The following is a 16,376-nucleotide window of genomic DNA, read 5'->3' as shown; positions in this document are numbered from 1 at the left end:
AGCCCTCTTGGGGTTTTTAGTGAAATGGGGAGCGATGATTTCAGCTAAAGGTTTTTTCCAGATGGTGCAGATGGCTCCTAAGGGAGCTTAGTTTATGGATTAACTTTTCCATAAATATTAAAGCATTTTATTGTACATACCCTTTGGTTCTGGTAGGTTGCAGTTTCTTTATGCAGGCAATAAGCAAAAGCATGTTCATCAATAATAATATGGCACTACATCTCCTTTGCATGTTTCACCTCACCCCACACATTAGTGGGTTGACTCTTTCTTTATGGATGAACAGCTTGTCACGGTCTTTTAGAATTTATTGTCAAGAAGAATTGTGTGTAAAAGCCCTGAATGGTTCTTAGACATCTGATAGTGTTAAAGCTTAGATTTTTTCCTTTATTTTTTCAGGATTCTTGTGCATGAAGGACGTAAATGATAATCCCAGAGGACCATCTGTCCTGGAGCAGGCATTGGAACCAAGTTACTATGTGACTGAAAGGACTGAGTGCAAGTCAGATGGTAAGTAAGATAAAGAAGATGAGAGTTATCATGCTGTCACTTCAGTACAGATGAAAAACACCACCATAAAATCCTTCAGAATTTATCCTGATTTTCAGGGTTTAAGTGTTTTGCAAAGCCCAGTTAGCATGGAAGGTAGTTTTTGCTAGATCTTCTCATGGTGGAGTATATATTTTAACCTAGCTGTGCTTCTCACACAATTCAGTGTCCAGGCAGTTTTGCCTCCACTGCCTACTTGATGTCTATGCAATTCTTTCTAGCTTGCATTTTTAATGAAGCCTAAAGGACTGAGCCTTTGTCTCTTAAAAGCTCCTTAGGGAGTCCTTTTAAATCCAGTCCATATTTACAGTTTACCATTGATTCATGGTAAACTGTAAATAGATTAATTTTGTTTAATCATCAAGGAAGTGGGTGTTTTCAAGCCATTCTGGCCTTGTTTCTAAACATATTCTGTCTCTTACAGGAAAGTGTTTCCTGTCTGCATAGTGAGGGCTCTTAGAGAACTAGGGCTTTGAATCCTGAATCCAGTGTAGACAAACATTTTTCTTTTTGTTTTATTGGTTGGTTATCTGATGTATTTACTGGTTGCAGTTAATGCTGCATTTGGACTGGCCTTTGGCACCTCCTTGCAGACTGTTGCAGTTTTTGGTTGTTTTTGTTCTGGAGGAGCCAATGCATCTGACTTGGGTGGGCCCTTGGTATCAACTCCCCACTGCAAAGAAGACCCAGCTTGTGGAAAGAGGATGATGAAAACCTTTATTAGGGGATGTTTCAAGAGCAAAAGCATGTTCTCTATGCAAATAAGTTGTGAGGGAATAATTTCTTTCTGTATAATTTGCTGATAAAAATCCTTTATGGCTGTAATTTTATTTATCCTGAATATAAGAATCCTGAAAAACTTCAGGTAACTTCCAGGTGTTTTTCCTAGGCATTTCCATCTCCTTTACAAATTAGATATAAGGGGACAGATTTGGAAAACTGAAAATCAATGCCTGCCACTCAGTTGATGGCAAAAAGGAGGTGCTGTCTTTTCTGTAAGCTCAGAGAGTCATGTTAGTAGTACACATTTTGGTGTTTTTTACAAATTGTCCAGATCATTTGAGGCCAGGGTTAAACCAAGGCCATGAAACATCAATGAAATGGTGGATTTTTTATTGAGTGGGTAATTTTGCAAAATAATTGGAAGTCTCATTGTGTTAGGACATGTACAAACATACAATAAATGACAAACACATTTTGCCTCACAGCACTTATTCTTGATAGCATGAGTAAAATCATGGTAATTTGTTACATGACACTTATAGACTGTATTAATTTCAAAGCAAGGCATAAGCACCATTCTGCTGGTATTCAAAATAATGAATTCAGAAATCACTGTGCTTCTCAAATTTATCCCCTTAGTGAAATTTGTAGTAAAATGTAGTTAAAATTATGGAGTTAAGGTAAATTTGTTCCATCCACCAACACAGAAACCACACCCCCTCTGTTTTTAGCTGGATAGCTAAAAAAAATTATGTGCTATAAATCCAGTATATGATTCTTAGGGCTACTGAGTATGTTCAGAGCTCTTTCATGTCTATTTCCTGTCCAATATGACTGCTTTTGGGGCAAAATATGTCAATGGTCCTGGTAGAACAACACTATTTATTTATTTATTATTACTTTTTCCCCTCCTGGTTTATAAGGGTCTTCACTTCTTCTCCTTGTGTCTTTGCTTAGGCTTTGACACTGCCCTTCTCTCATCTCAAGGGCAAAATAACCCAGTGTTCATGCACTGAGCCTGCAGGTTGTTCACAGAAAAGATCTTTAATCCAGCATGATTACTGGCTTACACTTTATATGTGGGCAATACAAAGGGAAGTTTTTCAAGCAGTTTTGTTTTTATTGCAGAATAAGGCGTGGGTAGTTCTGCCTTACAGAAAAGCTTAACCTGGAAAAACCTGGTGTGGGAGGGGAGAAAGAAAAGATTGACAATCATTTATCATGTGACATCAAAATGGAATAATTCCAACAAAGAAACTGTGCTGAAACTTCCCAACCAAATGTGAGCTGAAGGTCATGCACTTCAGTTCATGCTAACTTGATAGAGCCAGCATGGAAGCATTGCTAAAGTACCATGTAAGGAATTGTGTGTCTGGAGGCTACCCCTGGCAAGTGTGCTTGCTGAAAAGTACCCTGGAAAGGCCTGAGTCTGAGGTGTCTGAACAGACTGCTTTTGGCACAAGAGCCAAAGACACTTAGAAAATATCAGTGATACTAATTTCAGGAAAGGCTAGTGTATAAAATTCAAATCCATGTCTTTAATCTGATGGAAGATGCTCCAATGAATGTTTGAAGTAGAAATCATTCTCCAGTCATTGTCATCGGACTGTAGACTGGCCCTTGTTTCAAATTTGGCAAAGAAAAGGGTATCATTGTGTTCAGCTGTCAGAAACACAATAATAAACTTCAGCATTGCATAAAATACAATGCAGAATGTGGCCAAAGGTCTTCAATGTTGTAGTGCTTAAGTTGAGCAATCAATTACATTCATACAAAGAAAATACTGCTTGCATTGCAGAGCATAGGAGCTAATGAGAAACTTCTAAGGCATGGCTTGATTACGGTAGGTTGGAGGGCAAATTAAAATTCTGAAAGATTCCTTCAGAAACTGTTAGAATGTGTTTATGCCAGCCAGTAAATACAGATGGTGAAACCATTAAATTATGGACTAGATTGAAAAAATGGTCATTTTAAGTAATCATAAGTCTAATGATCCTTATTTCACAGAACTGCCTCATGTTCACATGCTCACTTCCAGCACAGTGCATGAAGCAAAAGAGAGAGTGAATGAAATGAAACTGGATGGTGTTTCTGGAGGGTTGAAAAGTTTTGCTGTAGCTCCATGACAGGGTCACGAACTGCTCTTGTGCAAGTGGGGAACAGGATACAGATAAAAGAGGTCCCATGAGTCTGTGGGGATGAGCAAAATTAACATGCTATTTCCGAAGGTGTGTGCACTTGGGTCGGCACTTGGTTTGAATTTGAAGCCTTTCAGTCGAATCTTTATTAAAGCGAGTTTATTCTGCAATGTGTACACAAAATGCTTAGAAAATTGAACCAATCAAATTCTCAGTTCATCTCTTAATGGCATTTAAGAATCAGAAAGATGATGAGGATGAAGCAGTTTGCAGTGCCAAGGTAGGCTATCTACAGGTCAGGGCCTTGGTTTCAATAAAGAGTTAAATTAAAAATTAGTCCATTCTTTTTGACAAATGTCTGTTTGTCAGTCCATTGTTTTTGACAAGCATCATAAATTATCATGTGTCAGTTTTAGTTCAATGGTCATATTGATTTAGATAGTTCTATTGATTTAGAACAGTTTTGATACAGTTTTTTTTTCAGTATTATCATATCTTTATGAAGGACTGGATAGATTCTTGCTGTTTTTGGTTTCTTTCTCTGTTAATCCTTGCACTTGATCCTTTCTCAAGCTAGACAGGTGATGAGTTGACTTAATGCTCTTCATTCTCATTCTATGCTCTGCATAAAATTATCTTGCTTCACACTAAGTAAAGGTAATTGGTGAACTGGCATTTGTAATTTAAAGGCTTGACCCTGTTGATAGTGTTCCCTGATGTATGTTTACTCCTCTGCCAGCTCCATTAGCCCAGCACAGCAGTCACAATATCAAGGATATCTTATTGTTGAATACCCAGGGTATTACTTTGTTATTCACACTGGGATTTCATATGCTATTTAAGGAAACTGATTATTTTCTTTCTGAAGAAGTTCCAGAGAAAGCTGGAACTTTTTGATACCTTTCAGGCATACTGCATGAAAACACAACAGAGTAATTTGCTGATATGTTCCTGGGTTTCACTCTTCAAACCTTAATACAAGAATATAAATTGAAAAGTTTAATGGTGTACAGAGAATGGTGAGCATATATTGCCAGAATATTGGGCTGTACTTAATATGGTAAGATCCAGGACCTCTGGCAGGCAGGCATTTTTGTATTTCAAAGGTAGATCACAGAGTCTGGGGTTTTTAAAACTGTTTCTGTCAGTCCCTATGGAGATTGGCATCCTAAATCCAAGGGGAAAATACATTCTACTGTGTCTTCACTGCTACACAGGCAGCAAAATAATATCTTTGAGCTGTCACTCCCCTCCAGGGATTATTCAGGGCTGTTCTACACATCCTCCTTTCATCATTCATATTAGGACAGTTCTCCCCTCATTGCTCATGCCTCTGTGTGTAGGTCCTACCTTTTAAGCTTCTTCTTTGGCAATAAAGACTGTCACAGAATATAAATTTGACCAGGTGTGCGTTGTTAGAGTGAGATTTGGGTGGCATCAACTTCTTGGTTTTGCTTCCCTGTGTTCTGGAGAAGGAAATATGGGCATGTGGACGTGAGGAGAACAGCAGCAAACTCCAGTTAGAGCCCTGCTCCAGATGGTCAAGGGGTGAAGGATTGTGGTTGTAGTTTGTTCCTGCTGATGTAGATGTGGCAGCCTGTGCATCATGATAGAAAAGAGATGAGGCATGGGGGGATATTCCCAGAAGTTGCATTGCTTGTCTTGGCATGTCTACCTCTAAGGCCGTGTTCCATCCCTGTGAGAGCTGACAGAACTGAAGTTCTGCCCAGCACTGTAACTCTTTCCCATGTGGAAATTTCTCAGCTTTTGTGCAGGTACAAATATCATAAATGTCATTTACAGTGTAAGATTTGAAATGCTGGGCTGTCCTCACACTGCCCAGTCAGTAGTATTTGATGTTCTCACAACTGTACCTCTGGTTTGTTAATTGTGAGTGACAGCAGACACATTTGTGCGCTGTATTCACAGACACAATTAAAGGAAGCAAAAGCACATGGTAGGCAGCAGTTTGAAAACCATGTCAGTCTCAGTTTCAAAAACAACCATGCAGTGTTCTCTCACTGTCAGTGTGAAATGTAATCCATATTTTTAAGCTGCTTTTGAAAATGAAATTTAGGCCTATATTTTGAAGAGCAATTATTGTTTCAGCAGAAATAGGGCTCTATCTAGGGGCATTGGAGCTCTTGAAAATTTTCCTAGGCCTTTCAAAAATCTGGCCTTTTATTGCTCTAAGTCCATTAGGCATGAGATACCCACTATCATGTTTTCCACTAGAAAAATCAATCAAAATCAATGCCTGATTTCTGTGGCTTTGTCTGAAAAATTTCAGTAAGAGTTCACAGTTGTAATTGGGAAATGGCAATCACCAAAAAGTTTAATCATGTTTTTTTTCTGTTTCAGAGTTTAGAGCAAGATATTTCAGAGGAGAGGGAGGGAAGACTATCTTAATTCTGAGGTTATTTAATACCCAAGAGGAAGGAAGTTTTCAGTATGCTGTACTTCTTGCATATGCTACCTTGTTTGATTTGAGCTACTGCCAGATGCTGTTTTTAGTCTCCACTCAGTCCTTCTGTCAGGCTGTTCACACTCCTCCTGTGGGCTTCTCTTCTATGGCCTTGTATTTATTTTCCTTCTTTCCTCTCTGAGATATTCTCTTTTCCATTATTCCGAAATATACACCTTCTTTTGCCATCTGTATTTTATCTTCTCCTTTCTCTGCTTGCTGCTGTTAGTCCATTGTCTAATTTAACTGAGGAGAGTGGTTTTGTGGGACCCAGCTTAATGCCACAGAACACACATTTTGTAAGTCAAAAATACTGTAGAGTATCCCTGTTTCAGGGATGCAAGATCCAAAACAGTGCAGTATTTTGAATGGCGTATGTTGTTACATACTAAATTATATGCATGCCTCATGGTCACTGGTTCATTTTGATGGACTAACTGATTAATTAATGGACAAACCAATATCATAGCTGAAATAAGCTTAAAATTAGCCTGGTAAAACAACTAGTCATTTTTGAGAACAGAACTTTGCTGACATGTCATATGGTCCATATGCAACAGTTTTATTAACTTATTTTTTAAGCTTGTTCTTCAGCAACAGGGACTGTCACAGAAGATAAATTTGACATCCTTTGGAAGTCTAATGTTGTCACCGTATCTCAAAGCTGAAATCATGATTTCTTGACCTCTGCTTTACTACTTTTCACTGAGGTTTCATGCTTCCTTATGCCTGCTAGTGACATCAACAAGGGGAAGTGCAAGAAACCTCAATAAAGTACTTCAATAAAGATAGCATTAAGAGGTGAACAGTTGTGGAGTACCAACCTCAAGAATTAGGGATTTTAATGGTGGAATATTTTCTTCATTGTATCACTGTTCTGTCTTGGAAAAGAAATCTTGGGAACCTAAGGCTTGCTTTGTGAATCTTATCTCTTTCCACCTACACGTGGTCTCTGATCTTTGTTAAGGTCTGGGCCTTTTCTGCATCTTCACAAGGAAAACTCTAAAAGGAGAGAGGAGGGACTGCAAGGATTGACAAGTTAAAAACACTGATGGAGAGCAGGCATTGGCTCATGCTTGGCTGAAGCAGTCTCCCAACCCTGCTACCTGAGAAGAGCTGTCAAAGAAGAGGTGATCATGGTATGGTCTCACCCATTAGATTTGTTAGGCTTCCAAATGCAGTATGTTGCACCAGGAGATTTGGTTGAATGCAACCTGGGTGTTCCCCTTGGCTCTTTCAAAATGAACCTTTCAGCTGAGATCTGGCTGTGTTGCAGAAAGGGAGTCATAGACAAGCACATAATTGAAAGATAGAACAGGAAGGGGAGTTTGCCTCTGTGAAGCTTCCTTTGGAGCATTCAGAGTGGAACTGAGGAGATTCAACTCTCAGTTTAAGTGGAGAAATGAGAGATTCAGGTACTCCATGAGAGGAACGTGGAGTTCTTCAACAGAAGAGTTGAGTAAATACCAACAGGTTTGACTCTTTTGCAGTACATTTTTACAACATCTGTCAAGCTTCCTTTAAAAATACCCAGGCAGCTCTGGCTTGACTGTGGGTATTTTTCACACTTCCCAGTGTATGGAATTGGCATTTTAATTTCACAAATAAATCTACCAGCTTATTAGATTCATCCACCTGCTTATGCAAATGGCAACAGAGTAGGTTGAGTTTGTTCTCATGTGTTTTTCATCACAGATTTTTGGTTGTTATTTAAGCTTTACAAAGTCTATTTTGCTCAGGTTCTGTGTTTTTCTGTATCCTTTATAATTTCATCCTTGGGATTGCACCCACTGCTGCAGTATGTGGTAGCACTGGTTTGTTAGGCTGTTCTCCCCATGGGATCTGAATACTTCTTCCCTGTGGGTATAGGCTTTCTGTGTGCTGCACCCCATGCTGTGGCAGCAAGCTGCCTGAATATTACTATGTTGTGGTTCTTTGCACCAACCAAAGAGTTTAAAAGGTGTCCTTAATGACATGGATCTGCTATTGCTTTATTTTCAACTCAGCTGTTTAGCTAAAAGAATGTGTTATTTAAAAGAGCAATTTCACCTGAAAGTAAATGGCCAAATGAAATTTTTTTTTAGTCCCAACAATAGATGCCATTTGCTGCTGATGATTGCCATCACAGCACACTTTAAGTGAGAACAAATATACTACCCCCCTCCAATACACACAAGGCTTTTTCCTAACAGATTTATTCATTAAGCATATGTTCAAAGACTACAGCTATTACCACTTTTAAATAGAACCATTTTTTCATTGCTTTTCATAGAAAAAATACTACAGTGTTGTGAAAAACTTGCTAATGTTCCAGATTCAATTAACTAACATATTCTATTAAAAGTCCTTTCTACTCAGGTTGCTTGACAATAGGAAAAGAAATACTATGTGTTGAAGACTGACCTTCAAATGGCAGTCCAAAGCTGCTGCTTTGCATAGTCTTTAGCAGTTTGAATGCTTTTACCTTCCTTCTGTGTATGTCAAAAAGGTCTTTTAGAGAAATGGAAGAGAACCTGGTTAGACTGCAAGACTTGGTCCCAACTTCCTTGCACAGGCAACATTCCTGCTGAAACAGGTAAAAGTTTCATCGGACCAATTTTGCAGCCTTTTGATAAGAAGGATGGCACTCCTGAAAGACACTAAATGCCTTCCATTTTGTATGCCTTCTGTGAGAGACAAAGATAAATACAGACCTATTTTTCAGAATAGGTTATTTTTCTTTCTGTCAGGTTTGTGCAGGCATTCTCTAAATGGCCCCTTTTAGCTTCCTGTGTGCTCACTGATACTGATGTTCTGGGGTTCTGAATGTTCTTTGCCAGCACATAGAAGAGCCTGTGTTTTTTTCTGTACAGAAAAATGCTTTTACAACAGCTCTAAGGTGAAGCTTCCTTTATTCTTGAGGGTTTTTTTTACACGCTACTAAAATGCTGCTCCTATTGGAGGCACATAAGGATTTAGGGATGCTATTGTCTGTTCAGCTGATAAGATCATTTCAAGATCTGTGGAGATGAAAGGATGAACTATGATGTTATAGTTATCCCTCAAAAATAGGACTTGATACTGCCTTGCATATGCTTTTGTCTTCTGTGCCTCTTCTCAACTTATCTGAAATAGATCACAGGGCTTCTACCTGGGCCGTGGATAAAATGTTGCTGTTGCTCATTCTTTTTATGATCTTTCCAGCATAATTAATGCTATTGTGGTGGTTTGACCTGTGATGGAGGCCAGGCACCCATTAAATGCACTCTGTCACCCCCCTCTGAATTGGGTAAGTGAGAGAAAATATAGCAAGTGGCTGATGAATTGAGATAAGGACTGGGAGAGATCACTCCCCAGTTACTGTCACAGGCAAAACTCAGGGAAATTAGTTGAATTTATCGCCAATCAAAATCAGAGCAGGATAATGAGAAGTAAAACAAGTCTTTAAAACGCCTCCCTCCTTCCCCTCCTTCCTTGGTCTTAACTTCATTCCAGATTCTCTATCTCCTCTCTCTTAGGGGTTCAGGGACATGGAGAATGGGGGTTATTATTCAGTTCATCATGGATGGTTTCTGTCTCTGCTTCCTCCTCAGGAAAAAGAGTTCTTCCCCTTCTCCAGCATGTGGTCCCTCCCTCCCATGGGAGGCAGTCCTCCATTAACTTCTGCAGTGTGAGTCCTTCCCATGGTCTGCAGTCCTTCATGAGCTGCTCCAGTGTGGGCTCCTGCCAGCAGCTGTGGTCCCTCAGGAACAGAGTGCTCCAGCATGGGCTTCTCTCTCCCTGCTCTGCAGGTCCCCTGCCAGGATCCTACTGCAGCATGGGCTTACCATGGAGTCACAACCTTCTTTTGGCATCTACCTGCTCTGCTGTGGGCTTCTCCATGGGCTGCATGTGGATCTCTGCTCCTCCATGGGCTGCAGGGAAATCCCAGCTCTGGCACCTCCTGCACTGACCTGGGTATCTGCAAGGCTGTTCCTCTCATATAATCTCACTCCTTTCTTCCATGGTTGCATTTACTTCTGTGCCATGACTTTATTCTCCTTAAGCAGATTATTCCAGCAGCATTCCTACCATCTGATGTGCTTGGCTGTGGCCGGCTGGCTGGCATTAGAGCTGTCAGACATGGGGAAGCTTCTCAAAAAAGCCATCTCTGTAGCCCCCTACACCCTGCTACCAAAACATTGCTACACAAACCCTTCAGGAAAGGACCAAGCAGTTTTGTTGTATGTAATTGGCACTGGGAAGTGAGAGGTGCAAACAAAAAAAGATATATTTTTTAGTAGAATCTTGAAATAATCTGGAGGAAGACAGAGGTGGGATGGTTTGGAAGTGCTACACTGGTCTTTAGAAGACAAGAATGAGATTTACAGAATTACTCAGTACTTTATTCTTCATATTGAAGTCAAGTGTGGGAGGAGACTTGGTATGAGGCATTTGGCATCTCCTGTTCATGCAGATGAAGTGTGCTGGATAGCATAGCAGAAATACATCTCTGTGGATGAAATCCTGCTTCCCATTGACACACTGTCACCCACACCTCAGAAACAGCATCCTAAGGGAAGCAGCTGACTACTCAAATTCTGAAATATGTAATATACACAACATGTTTCAACATGAAGACAAAACTGTGGGACAACTAGGAGTCCATAAGAATATGTTTGATGCCTTTGTGATGACCTGAATTATGAATGTTATGAAATCAGGAGTTTCTGAAAAGAAAGAAATGCTTCAATCAAGACCTGACAAAACAATGTTTTTAATAGTCCTGATTTGTGTTGCATAGTTGAGGAGATAAATTCCTGTCTTTTCATCCTCAGAATAGGACGCACTATGATGGCTTTTATACCTGAAGCAGCAGGTTTTAAGTGTGCCTCCTTGGCAGGTGTGCCTCCCACACATGCAGCATACCTGCCACCTGCTTCCGTGCAGCCTCAGATCATCATCATTTCTGCAGCATTTTCTGGGGTACAGAATGAAGATCCCTAGGCTATCTGTGATCCCAGTCTGGAGGTAGAAGTAGAAATGCCCTGCTTATGCATGACCCAAAATGGTGTTTGCTTGCCAGCTTCGTGACCTGTTGATTAATGTCAGGTCTTGATATGGTAACTCAGCATGAGGCTGTGTGCTGGGAGGTGGAGTGGAGCCTTGGGATGCAGGAGTCCATGAGAGGCTTGTTTCTCTGGGTTGTTTATTGTAGAGTGCAGCTCATGATTGCAGACAAATGGTGCAAAATCCTCCGGAAGAATTGCAAAGCTCATCACCAGCATGTGCTTTTTCGTGTCACCTTCTCCAACAGAGAGCTGTAACAACTTGAGCATGTCTGCTTATCTGTCTAGACAAAACATTGCTCAGTGCATGTTTCCTCCCTGGGAAGAGGATAAGAAGGCAAGCTGTTGCATCTTTTAAATTTACTATTTAAGGCTGTGTATCCATGTTGATGAGCACAGCATAGGAGCCCAGATAGACTAGACCCCAGACTATTACCACTTTCTACTTGCATTGTTTGCTTTTTGTGCTCCTGTGGATAGCTAGGGAGGAGGAGAGCTCAAACCTGTTGCTCTTGTGACATTTTAGTAATCTAAGCATGCCTGTACCATGCAGTTACAGAGGTAGCAGAGTACTGAACTGGAAACAATGACATTTAATTGTCCTGAGTTTCCATTAGAGCCCATAATTGTTGAGACTGGTCTTGATATAATTTACTTTGCTCAGGAAAGAGAATGTCTTTAAAATGAATGTGATAGTGGCTTTCCTAAATGGTTTTGGTTTTGTTTTTTTTGTGAAGGCTCCAGGGAATAAGATTTGAGTCAGTAAAGCAGGCTATGCCCAAATGAATGACATCAAAACATTCCCATTTGAAGCTGGCAGGAAACCAGCAAATCACCCCTCTGCTTCAAGGTGCAAACCCTCTCATTCACCAGAACAGAAAGCAGATCTAATACCTACAGAATGCCAGTCCAGTCACTGAGAAGACATTAGAAACACACAGTGGTATTAGCATAATGACTGTACAAGTACTCTAGAATTTATTAATTTAAGAAAAGAAATATCTTCTTTTTTTTTCAACAATAGCAGTGTGGCAACTCCAGTTCAGATTATAGTTATATGAATAGCAAATACTTTCAAAGGTGTGTGATACTAGAATATGCTTGTTTCTTTTAATTGTCAGAGTCACTCTTTTATTGAAGAGGATAATTGTCTGGTTCTTAAATTATTGCTAGTCTTTGATTATGCATTCAGGCACATTGAAGTGTATCCTGTAGTTCAAGTGTAAAGGCACAAAAACTTTAATTAGGGTTTGAATGGGGACTGTTGGTTATCCTGTTTCAGAGTTCAAGCCTGTACATTTTGATCTGCATTGCTGCACCACTGACAGTTCTCCCTGCCCCTGTTGCCTGTGCAAGGCTGATTCATGAGCAATCTAAGCCTTTATCTCTTTAACTGTAGAATTACAGAGATTCTCTGTGGGTTTCCATTTTCAGTGTTAAAGGGAGCTTGCAGCCTGGGATTAATTTGGGACAACCAACTCCACTGAAAGTCAACTTGTTGTCTGTTTACAAAAGCTCAAGGCAGCTCCGAAATTATCACCAGGCACTTGAAAATGTTCAGTGAAGAAAACAGCATGACAAAGAAACCTATTCTTTATTTTTAAAAAATTAATTGTACCTAATATTCAGTGCTAGTCAGATGGATCTTCTGTAAGAGGGTTGAGTAAAGGAGTAAAGACAAAATCAAACAAAAGAAGCTTTGAATTGAACCCTGATTGAAAGATGACAATTACTAATTATGTGTGGGTGAATTACAAGTTAATATTCAGTGTCTCTGCCCTCTGAGGGTCTGCATTCAGTTAAGAGCTGTAATTTCATGCCATATTTAATATTTTGCTTTGAAGCAAACACTGCTCTAAGGGCCCTGGCTGCCTTGAGAAATGGCATATCTTTAAATTGATGTTTCACAGGAAAAAGAGAAAAAGGCCACTGCCTAACAACACATCTTGTGGTTAAGACCTGTGAGTATTAGGAGAGCCATTAAGAATAAACCACTTGTGCATTTGACTTAGTAGTGGGAATACGATTTAGATGTGGACAAGGGCATAACTAATTTGCATTGGGAGTTAAGAGCAACTTCCCCATTATTAGTAGACACATAGCAGTTTGTAATGAGTGTAGGGCCCTGGCAGATGGTACAGACCCTATAGATGGTACAGGAGCTCCCATATACTTCCCATATGGTTGCTTTATCTCACAGTCCCTTTCTGCTTCTTGTGGCTCCTCGCAATTCCTCTTTGCTGCCTTTCCAGAGCAGAAAGCCCAAGGATATTTTTTCTTCTTGCTCCCATCTAAGTGAGGCTCACACCTAATACAAAGTGATGTCAGCTGAGGTATCCTGAGCTGCTTTTCCCTCTGAGCTCTGTTTCATATGAGCTGTTATGGACTGAAGGCTTGGTGAGAGGATCAGGTAAATTACCTTCTCTCTTACTAGGTGGGTTAGGTAATTATAAAGCAGTCAGTACCAGTGTGTACGACCCCAGGTATGAGGAGTGGTGTCTGGAACATTTGGTTTCTTCCAGAAAGGAAGGTTTTAGTGACAGATCAAATGAAGTGCCTTTAGTAAAACAAATTCTTTAGTGTCAGGCTGCATCCTTCCCGCTCCAGGGATGACTTCACAGGCAAGCATCCTGTCTTTTAAAGATTTGTTTTGAAAATTCTTTTGATTATTTGGAACAAAAATGACTGTATGGAAGCAGGGGAGTTGGAGAGAATTGTGAGTTTTACTTTTCTCTTTCTCATATTTCTTTTGCAGTTATCATTTTTTCATGAAATATTTCTTGAGCAACACTACACTGAGCTACTCTGTGGGGTGGGCAGTGGAAGTTGATATAGAAAGGCATTTTAATGCTATGTCACTTCACTCTCCGAGACTGGATTTTGTCTTTGCATTTAAGATCGGTAGAGCACAAGCACATTGCAGAGATTTGCACTAGAATCACCAAAAAGTAAGACTGAACATTAACTAAGAACAGATTCTTTCTCACAGGGAAAAACAGGCTTACTAACTGTTACTGACTACTTATTCAGAATCATTAATTCTGTTTAATGAAACAAAATCTTTATTTACCTCCTAACAGGCCCTCAGTTTCTCTGCTAACAGAAGCAGTGGCTTGAACATTAGTCCGAAAATTAATCACAGTTGTCCTTGTAATCTGAAAGTTAGTTTCAGAGGTGGTTTTTCAGAAATGGATTTAATAAATTAGGAAACTTCTGGGCATTTTATTTTTTCATGACTTATAATATGTGCTATCCAGAATTCTAATCACAGAAAAAAATCTGCCTTGGTAATTTAATTAAATGTTTATTTCCATATGTACAACTCAACCTAAGGGTAATCTGAACCCTCTGTAATCATGACAAACATGTTTCACACCATTGCTAGTAGAGGCCCTTTTCTGCACAAGAATTTATCAGGTACCAGGAGATGTTGGCTCCTGTTACACATGAATTTTATGGAGCCTGCAATACAATGGCTTTTCTCTTCATCTTATTTCATGATGAAAGTTGGAGCTGGTGGACATTTCCACTGCAGCAACTTAGCTGAAGATGCCCTTAGGAACTGGAATCTATCCACATGATATTTTCACTTATCATTGTGGCACTTCCCTGTGGCAGCCAGACAATTATGACACAGTAGCTGTTGGACTGTTGAAAAAATCACAGCAACTTGAAAGCTCTTCTAAATCACAGCAAAGAGTCTTGTCCGTACCCTGAAATTCACAGAACTTATCAGCAAGTACATAAAGTGGGTGACTGATTGGGAGTCAAACGAGGCTTGAAGCTTGTTTGATGGCCAGTCTCCTCCTGTTAAAGAACAGGGGGAGGCAGTTTTTCTTGCAGTCTGAAATTTCTCTTCTCCATCCCTCTTTAGCACCTTGCATGCTTGCTTTTAGATGTGATCCTGCAGCATCAGAATAATAATGGTGCTGGATGAACATGAACATTTTTTCTGCCTTCACCTCTTTCTCTCCTCCCACCCATCCCAGATGAAGTGGCAGGTGGACTGAGTGGGAGCAATGTGAACTCAGTGCAGAGAAAACCTGTGACTCAGCAGTTCAGCAGGGAGCTGCTGAGCGGAAAGGCAGCTATTCTCCTTGCACACTCTGCCACCAGGTTGCTGTTCCCTCAGGGGTGAGAAGAGGCTCTCTATGGATGGAGATGTGCAGCACCCCCAGCATGGCAAAGTGTCTGCGTATTCAGCAGAACTTATTTCAAGTAGAAAGTTTCTTCTTCAAGTTTGTTAGAAATGTTGCCAGTGAAAGGGGAGAAGCATCAGGCTAGAAGTACATAGACCTTGGTTATCTGCATGACTTGCTCTCAGATTTTCTGCACAACTTTCCTTCTTCCTTTCTCTCTCTTTCCCTTTTGGTAATCAGAGTTTGGCATAAGCAGCAACCAGGCTCCACCAGCTGAGCTTGGAAAGTGCAAGTCTTCAGTACTTTTCCTGGCAAGTAGGTGACACTCCTTTTCCTCTGCACTGTCAAAGAACTCCACAGAGAACACTTGCCTTCCTCAGAAGGAAGCTTCTGGCTTTCCCCGTGCTATCTGCCTCTCAGAGACAAGTAAGCCCAAAGGAAAGCTGATTATTGTGGGTTATCCTCTGTCACAAAAGGATAAATTAACCCTCTCACTCACTATTAGGGAGGAGCCATTGTAATGCCTATCTAGCAGTTTGATAATGATGAAAAAGTTGTGGTATTTTATTACCAATTCTCTGTTTGCCTTTCAGAATGGAGGACTGAAGTAGATTTTTCTGTGTAGGCTAATCAACAAGAGGTAGACATTTTATATCAGTGGTTGTACTTACTAAAAGCTCAGTTTTAAACATGTAGTGTGCATCATTGTCACTGAATTTCCCCAACACAGGTGCACAAAAAAAGCAAGCTGTGGGGTGACACTGTCTTGCATCTTCAGAGAGCCTGAAACAGTGTCACTGGAGAGCTGTTCAGCAGGGGAGTTCCCCTTGATGGGCATATCAACCCATGAATCAGTGTGAATGAAATACAAATATTTCCAGTGTGATATTTTTAGCAAAAAAATACTCAGCTTTCCAAAATAGAATTCTTGAATGTTAGGAATTTTGGTTGTTCCCCACATGGGTATGAATACCTGCAGCCTGGCTCAGCTCGTTCTTAGAGTCCAGGGTAGATGCACTTAATGCGAACTAAAAGCATTAGAAATTATAAATTGAAATTAATCTCAGATTAAGTAAAACACCTGTGTTGCTGGTGTGTAGGCTCAGTCTTGGTGAAGAGTCTTCCATTCCTCTGTAATGTGTTGGAGGGCGGTTCCAGTTTTTTGGACCTCTTACTTAACTTGATGGTATGTCAGGCATATTTCTTTATGAGTTCTCTTACAGAGAAGAGTTTGAAGTCTGCAGTCCTACAAAGGACCACAGCATGGATCGAACTGGCTTCCAGTTAGACACCAAAGGGATTTCAGGGCTGCTTTGGTGCCCTGCATTATTTAGTC

General features: G+C 40.3%; 1 protein-coding gene across 14 annotated transcripts in view; it reads left to right on the top strand.

Moving 5' to 3' along the window:
* Nucleotides 1-16,376, top strand: part of PTPN5 (protein tyrosine phosphatase non-receptor type 5) — a 76,794-nt gene that overhangs the window by 22,681 nt on the left and 37,737 nt on the right. For 13 of the 14 annotated variants that reach the window (XM_077784267.2, XM_085581468.1, XM_085581467.1 and 10 more), the window contains exon 2: nucleotides 400-510. In XM_077784267.2, the coding sequence (XP_077640393.2) occupies nucleotides 411-510 (100 nt within the window). In that variant the 5' untranslated portion in view covers nucleotides 400-410. Of the gene's footprint in view, nucleotides 1-399; nucleotides 511-6,841; nucleotides 7,014-16,376 lie in introns of those variants that run through there. The other variant, XM_085581469.1, reaches the window with a different exon arrangement.

This window comes from Lonchura striata, chromosome 5, assembly GCF_050655825.1.
Source record: "Lonchura striata isolate lonStrDom1 chromosome 5, ASM5065582v1, whole genome shotgun sequence".
In the NCBI taxonomy this organism is placed as follows: Eukaryota; Metazoa; Chordata; class Aves; order Passeriformes; family Estrildidae; genus Lonchura; species Lonchura striata.
This window is presented reverse-complemented; position numbering and strand designations above follow the sequence as displayed.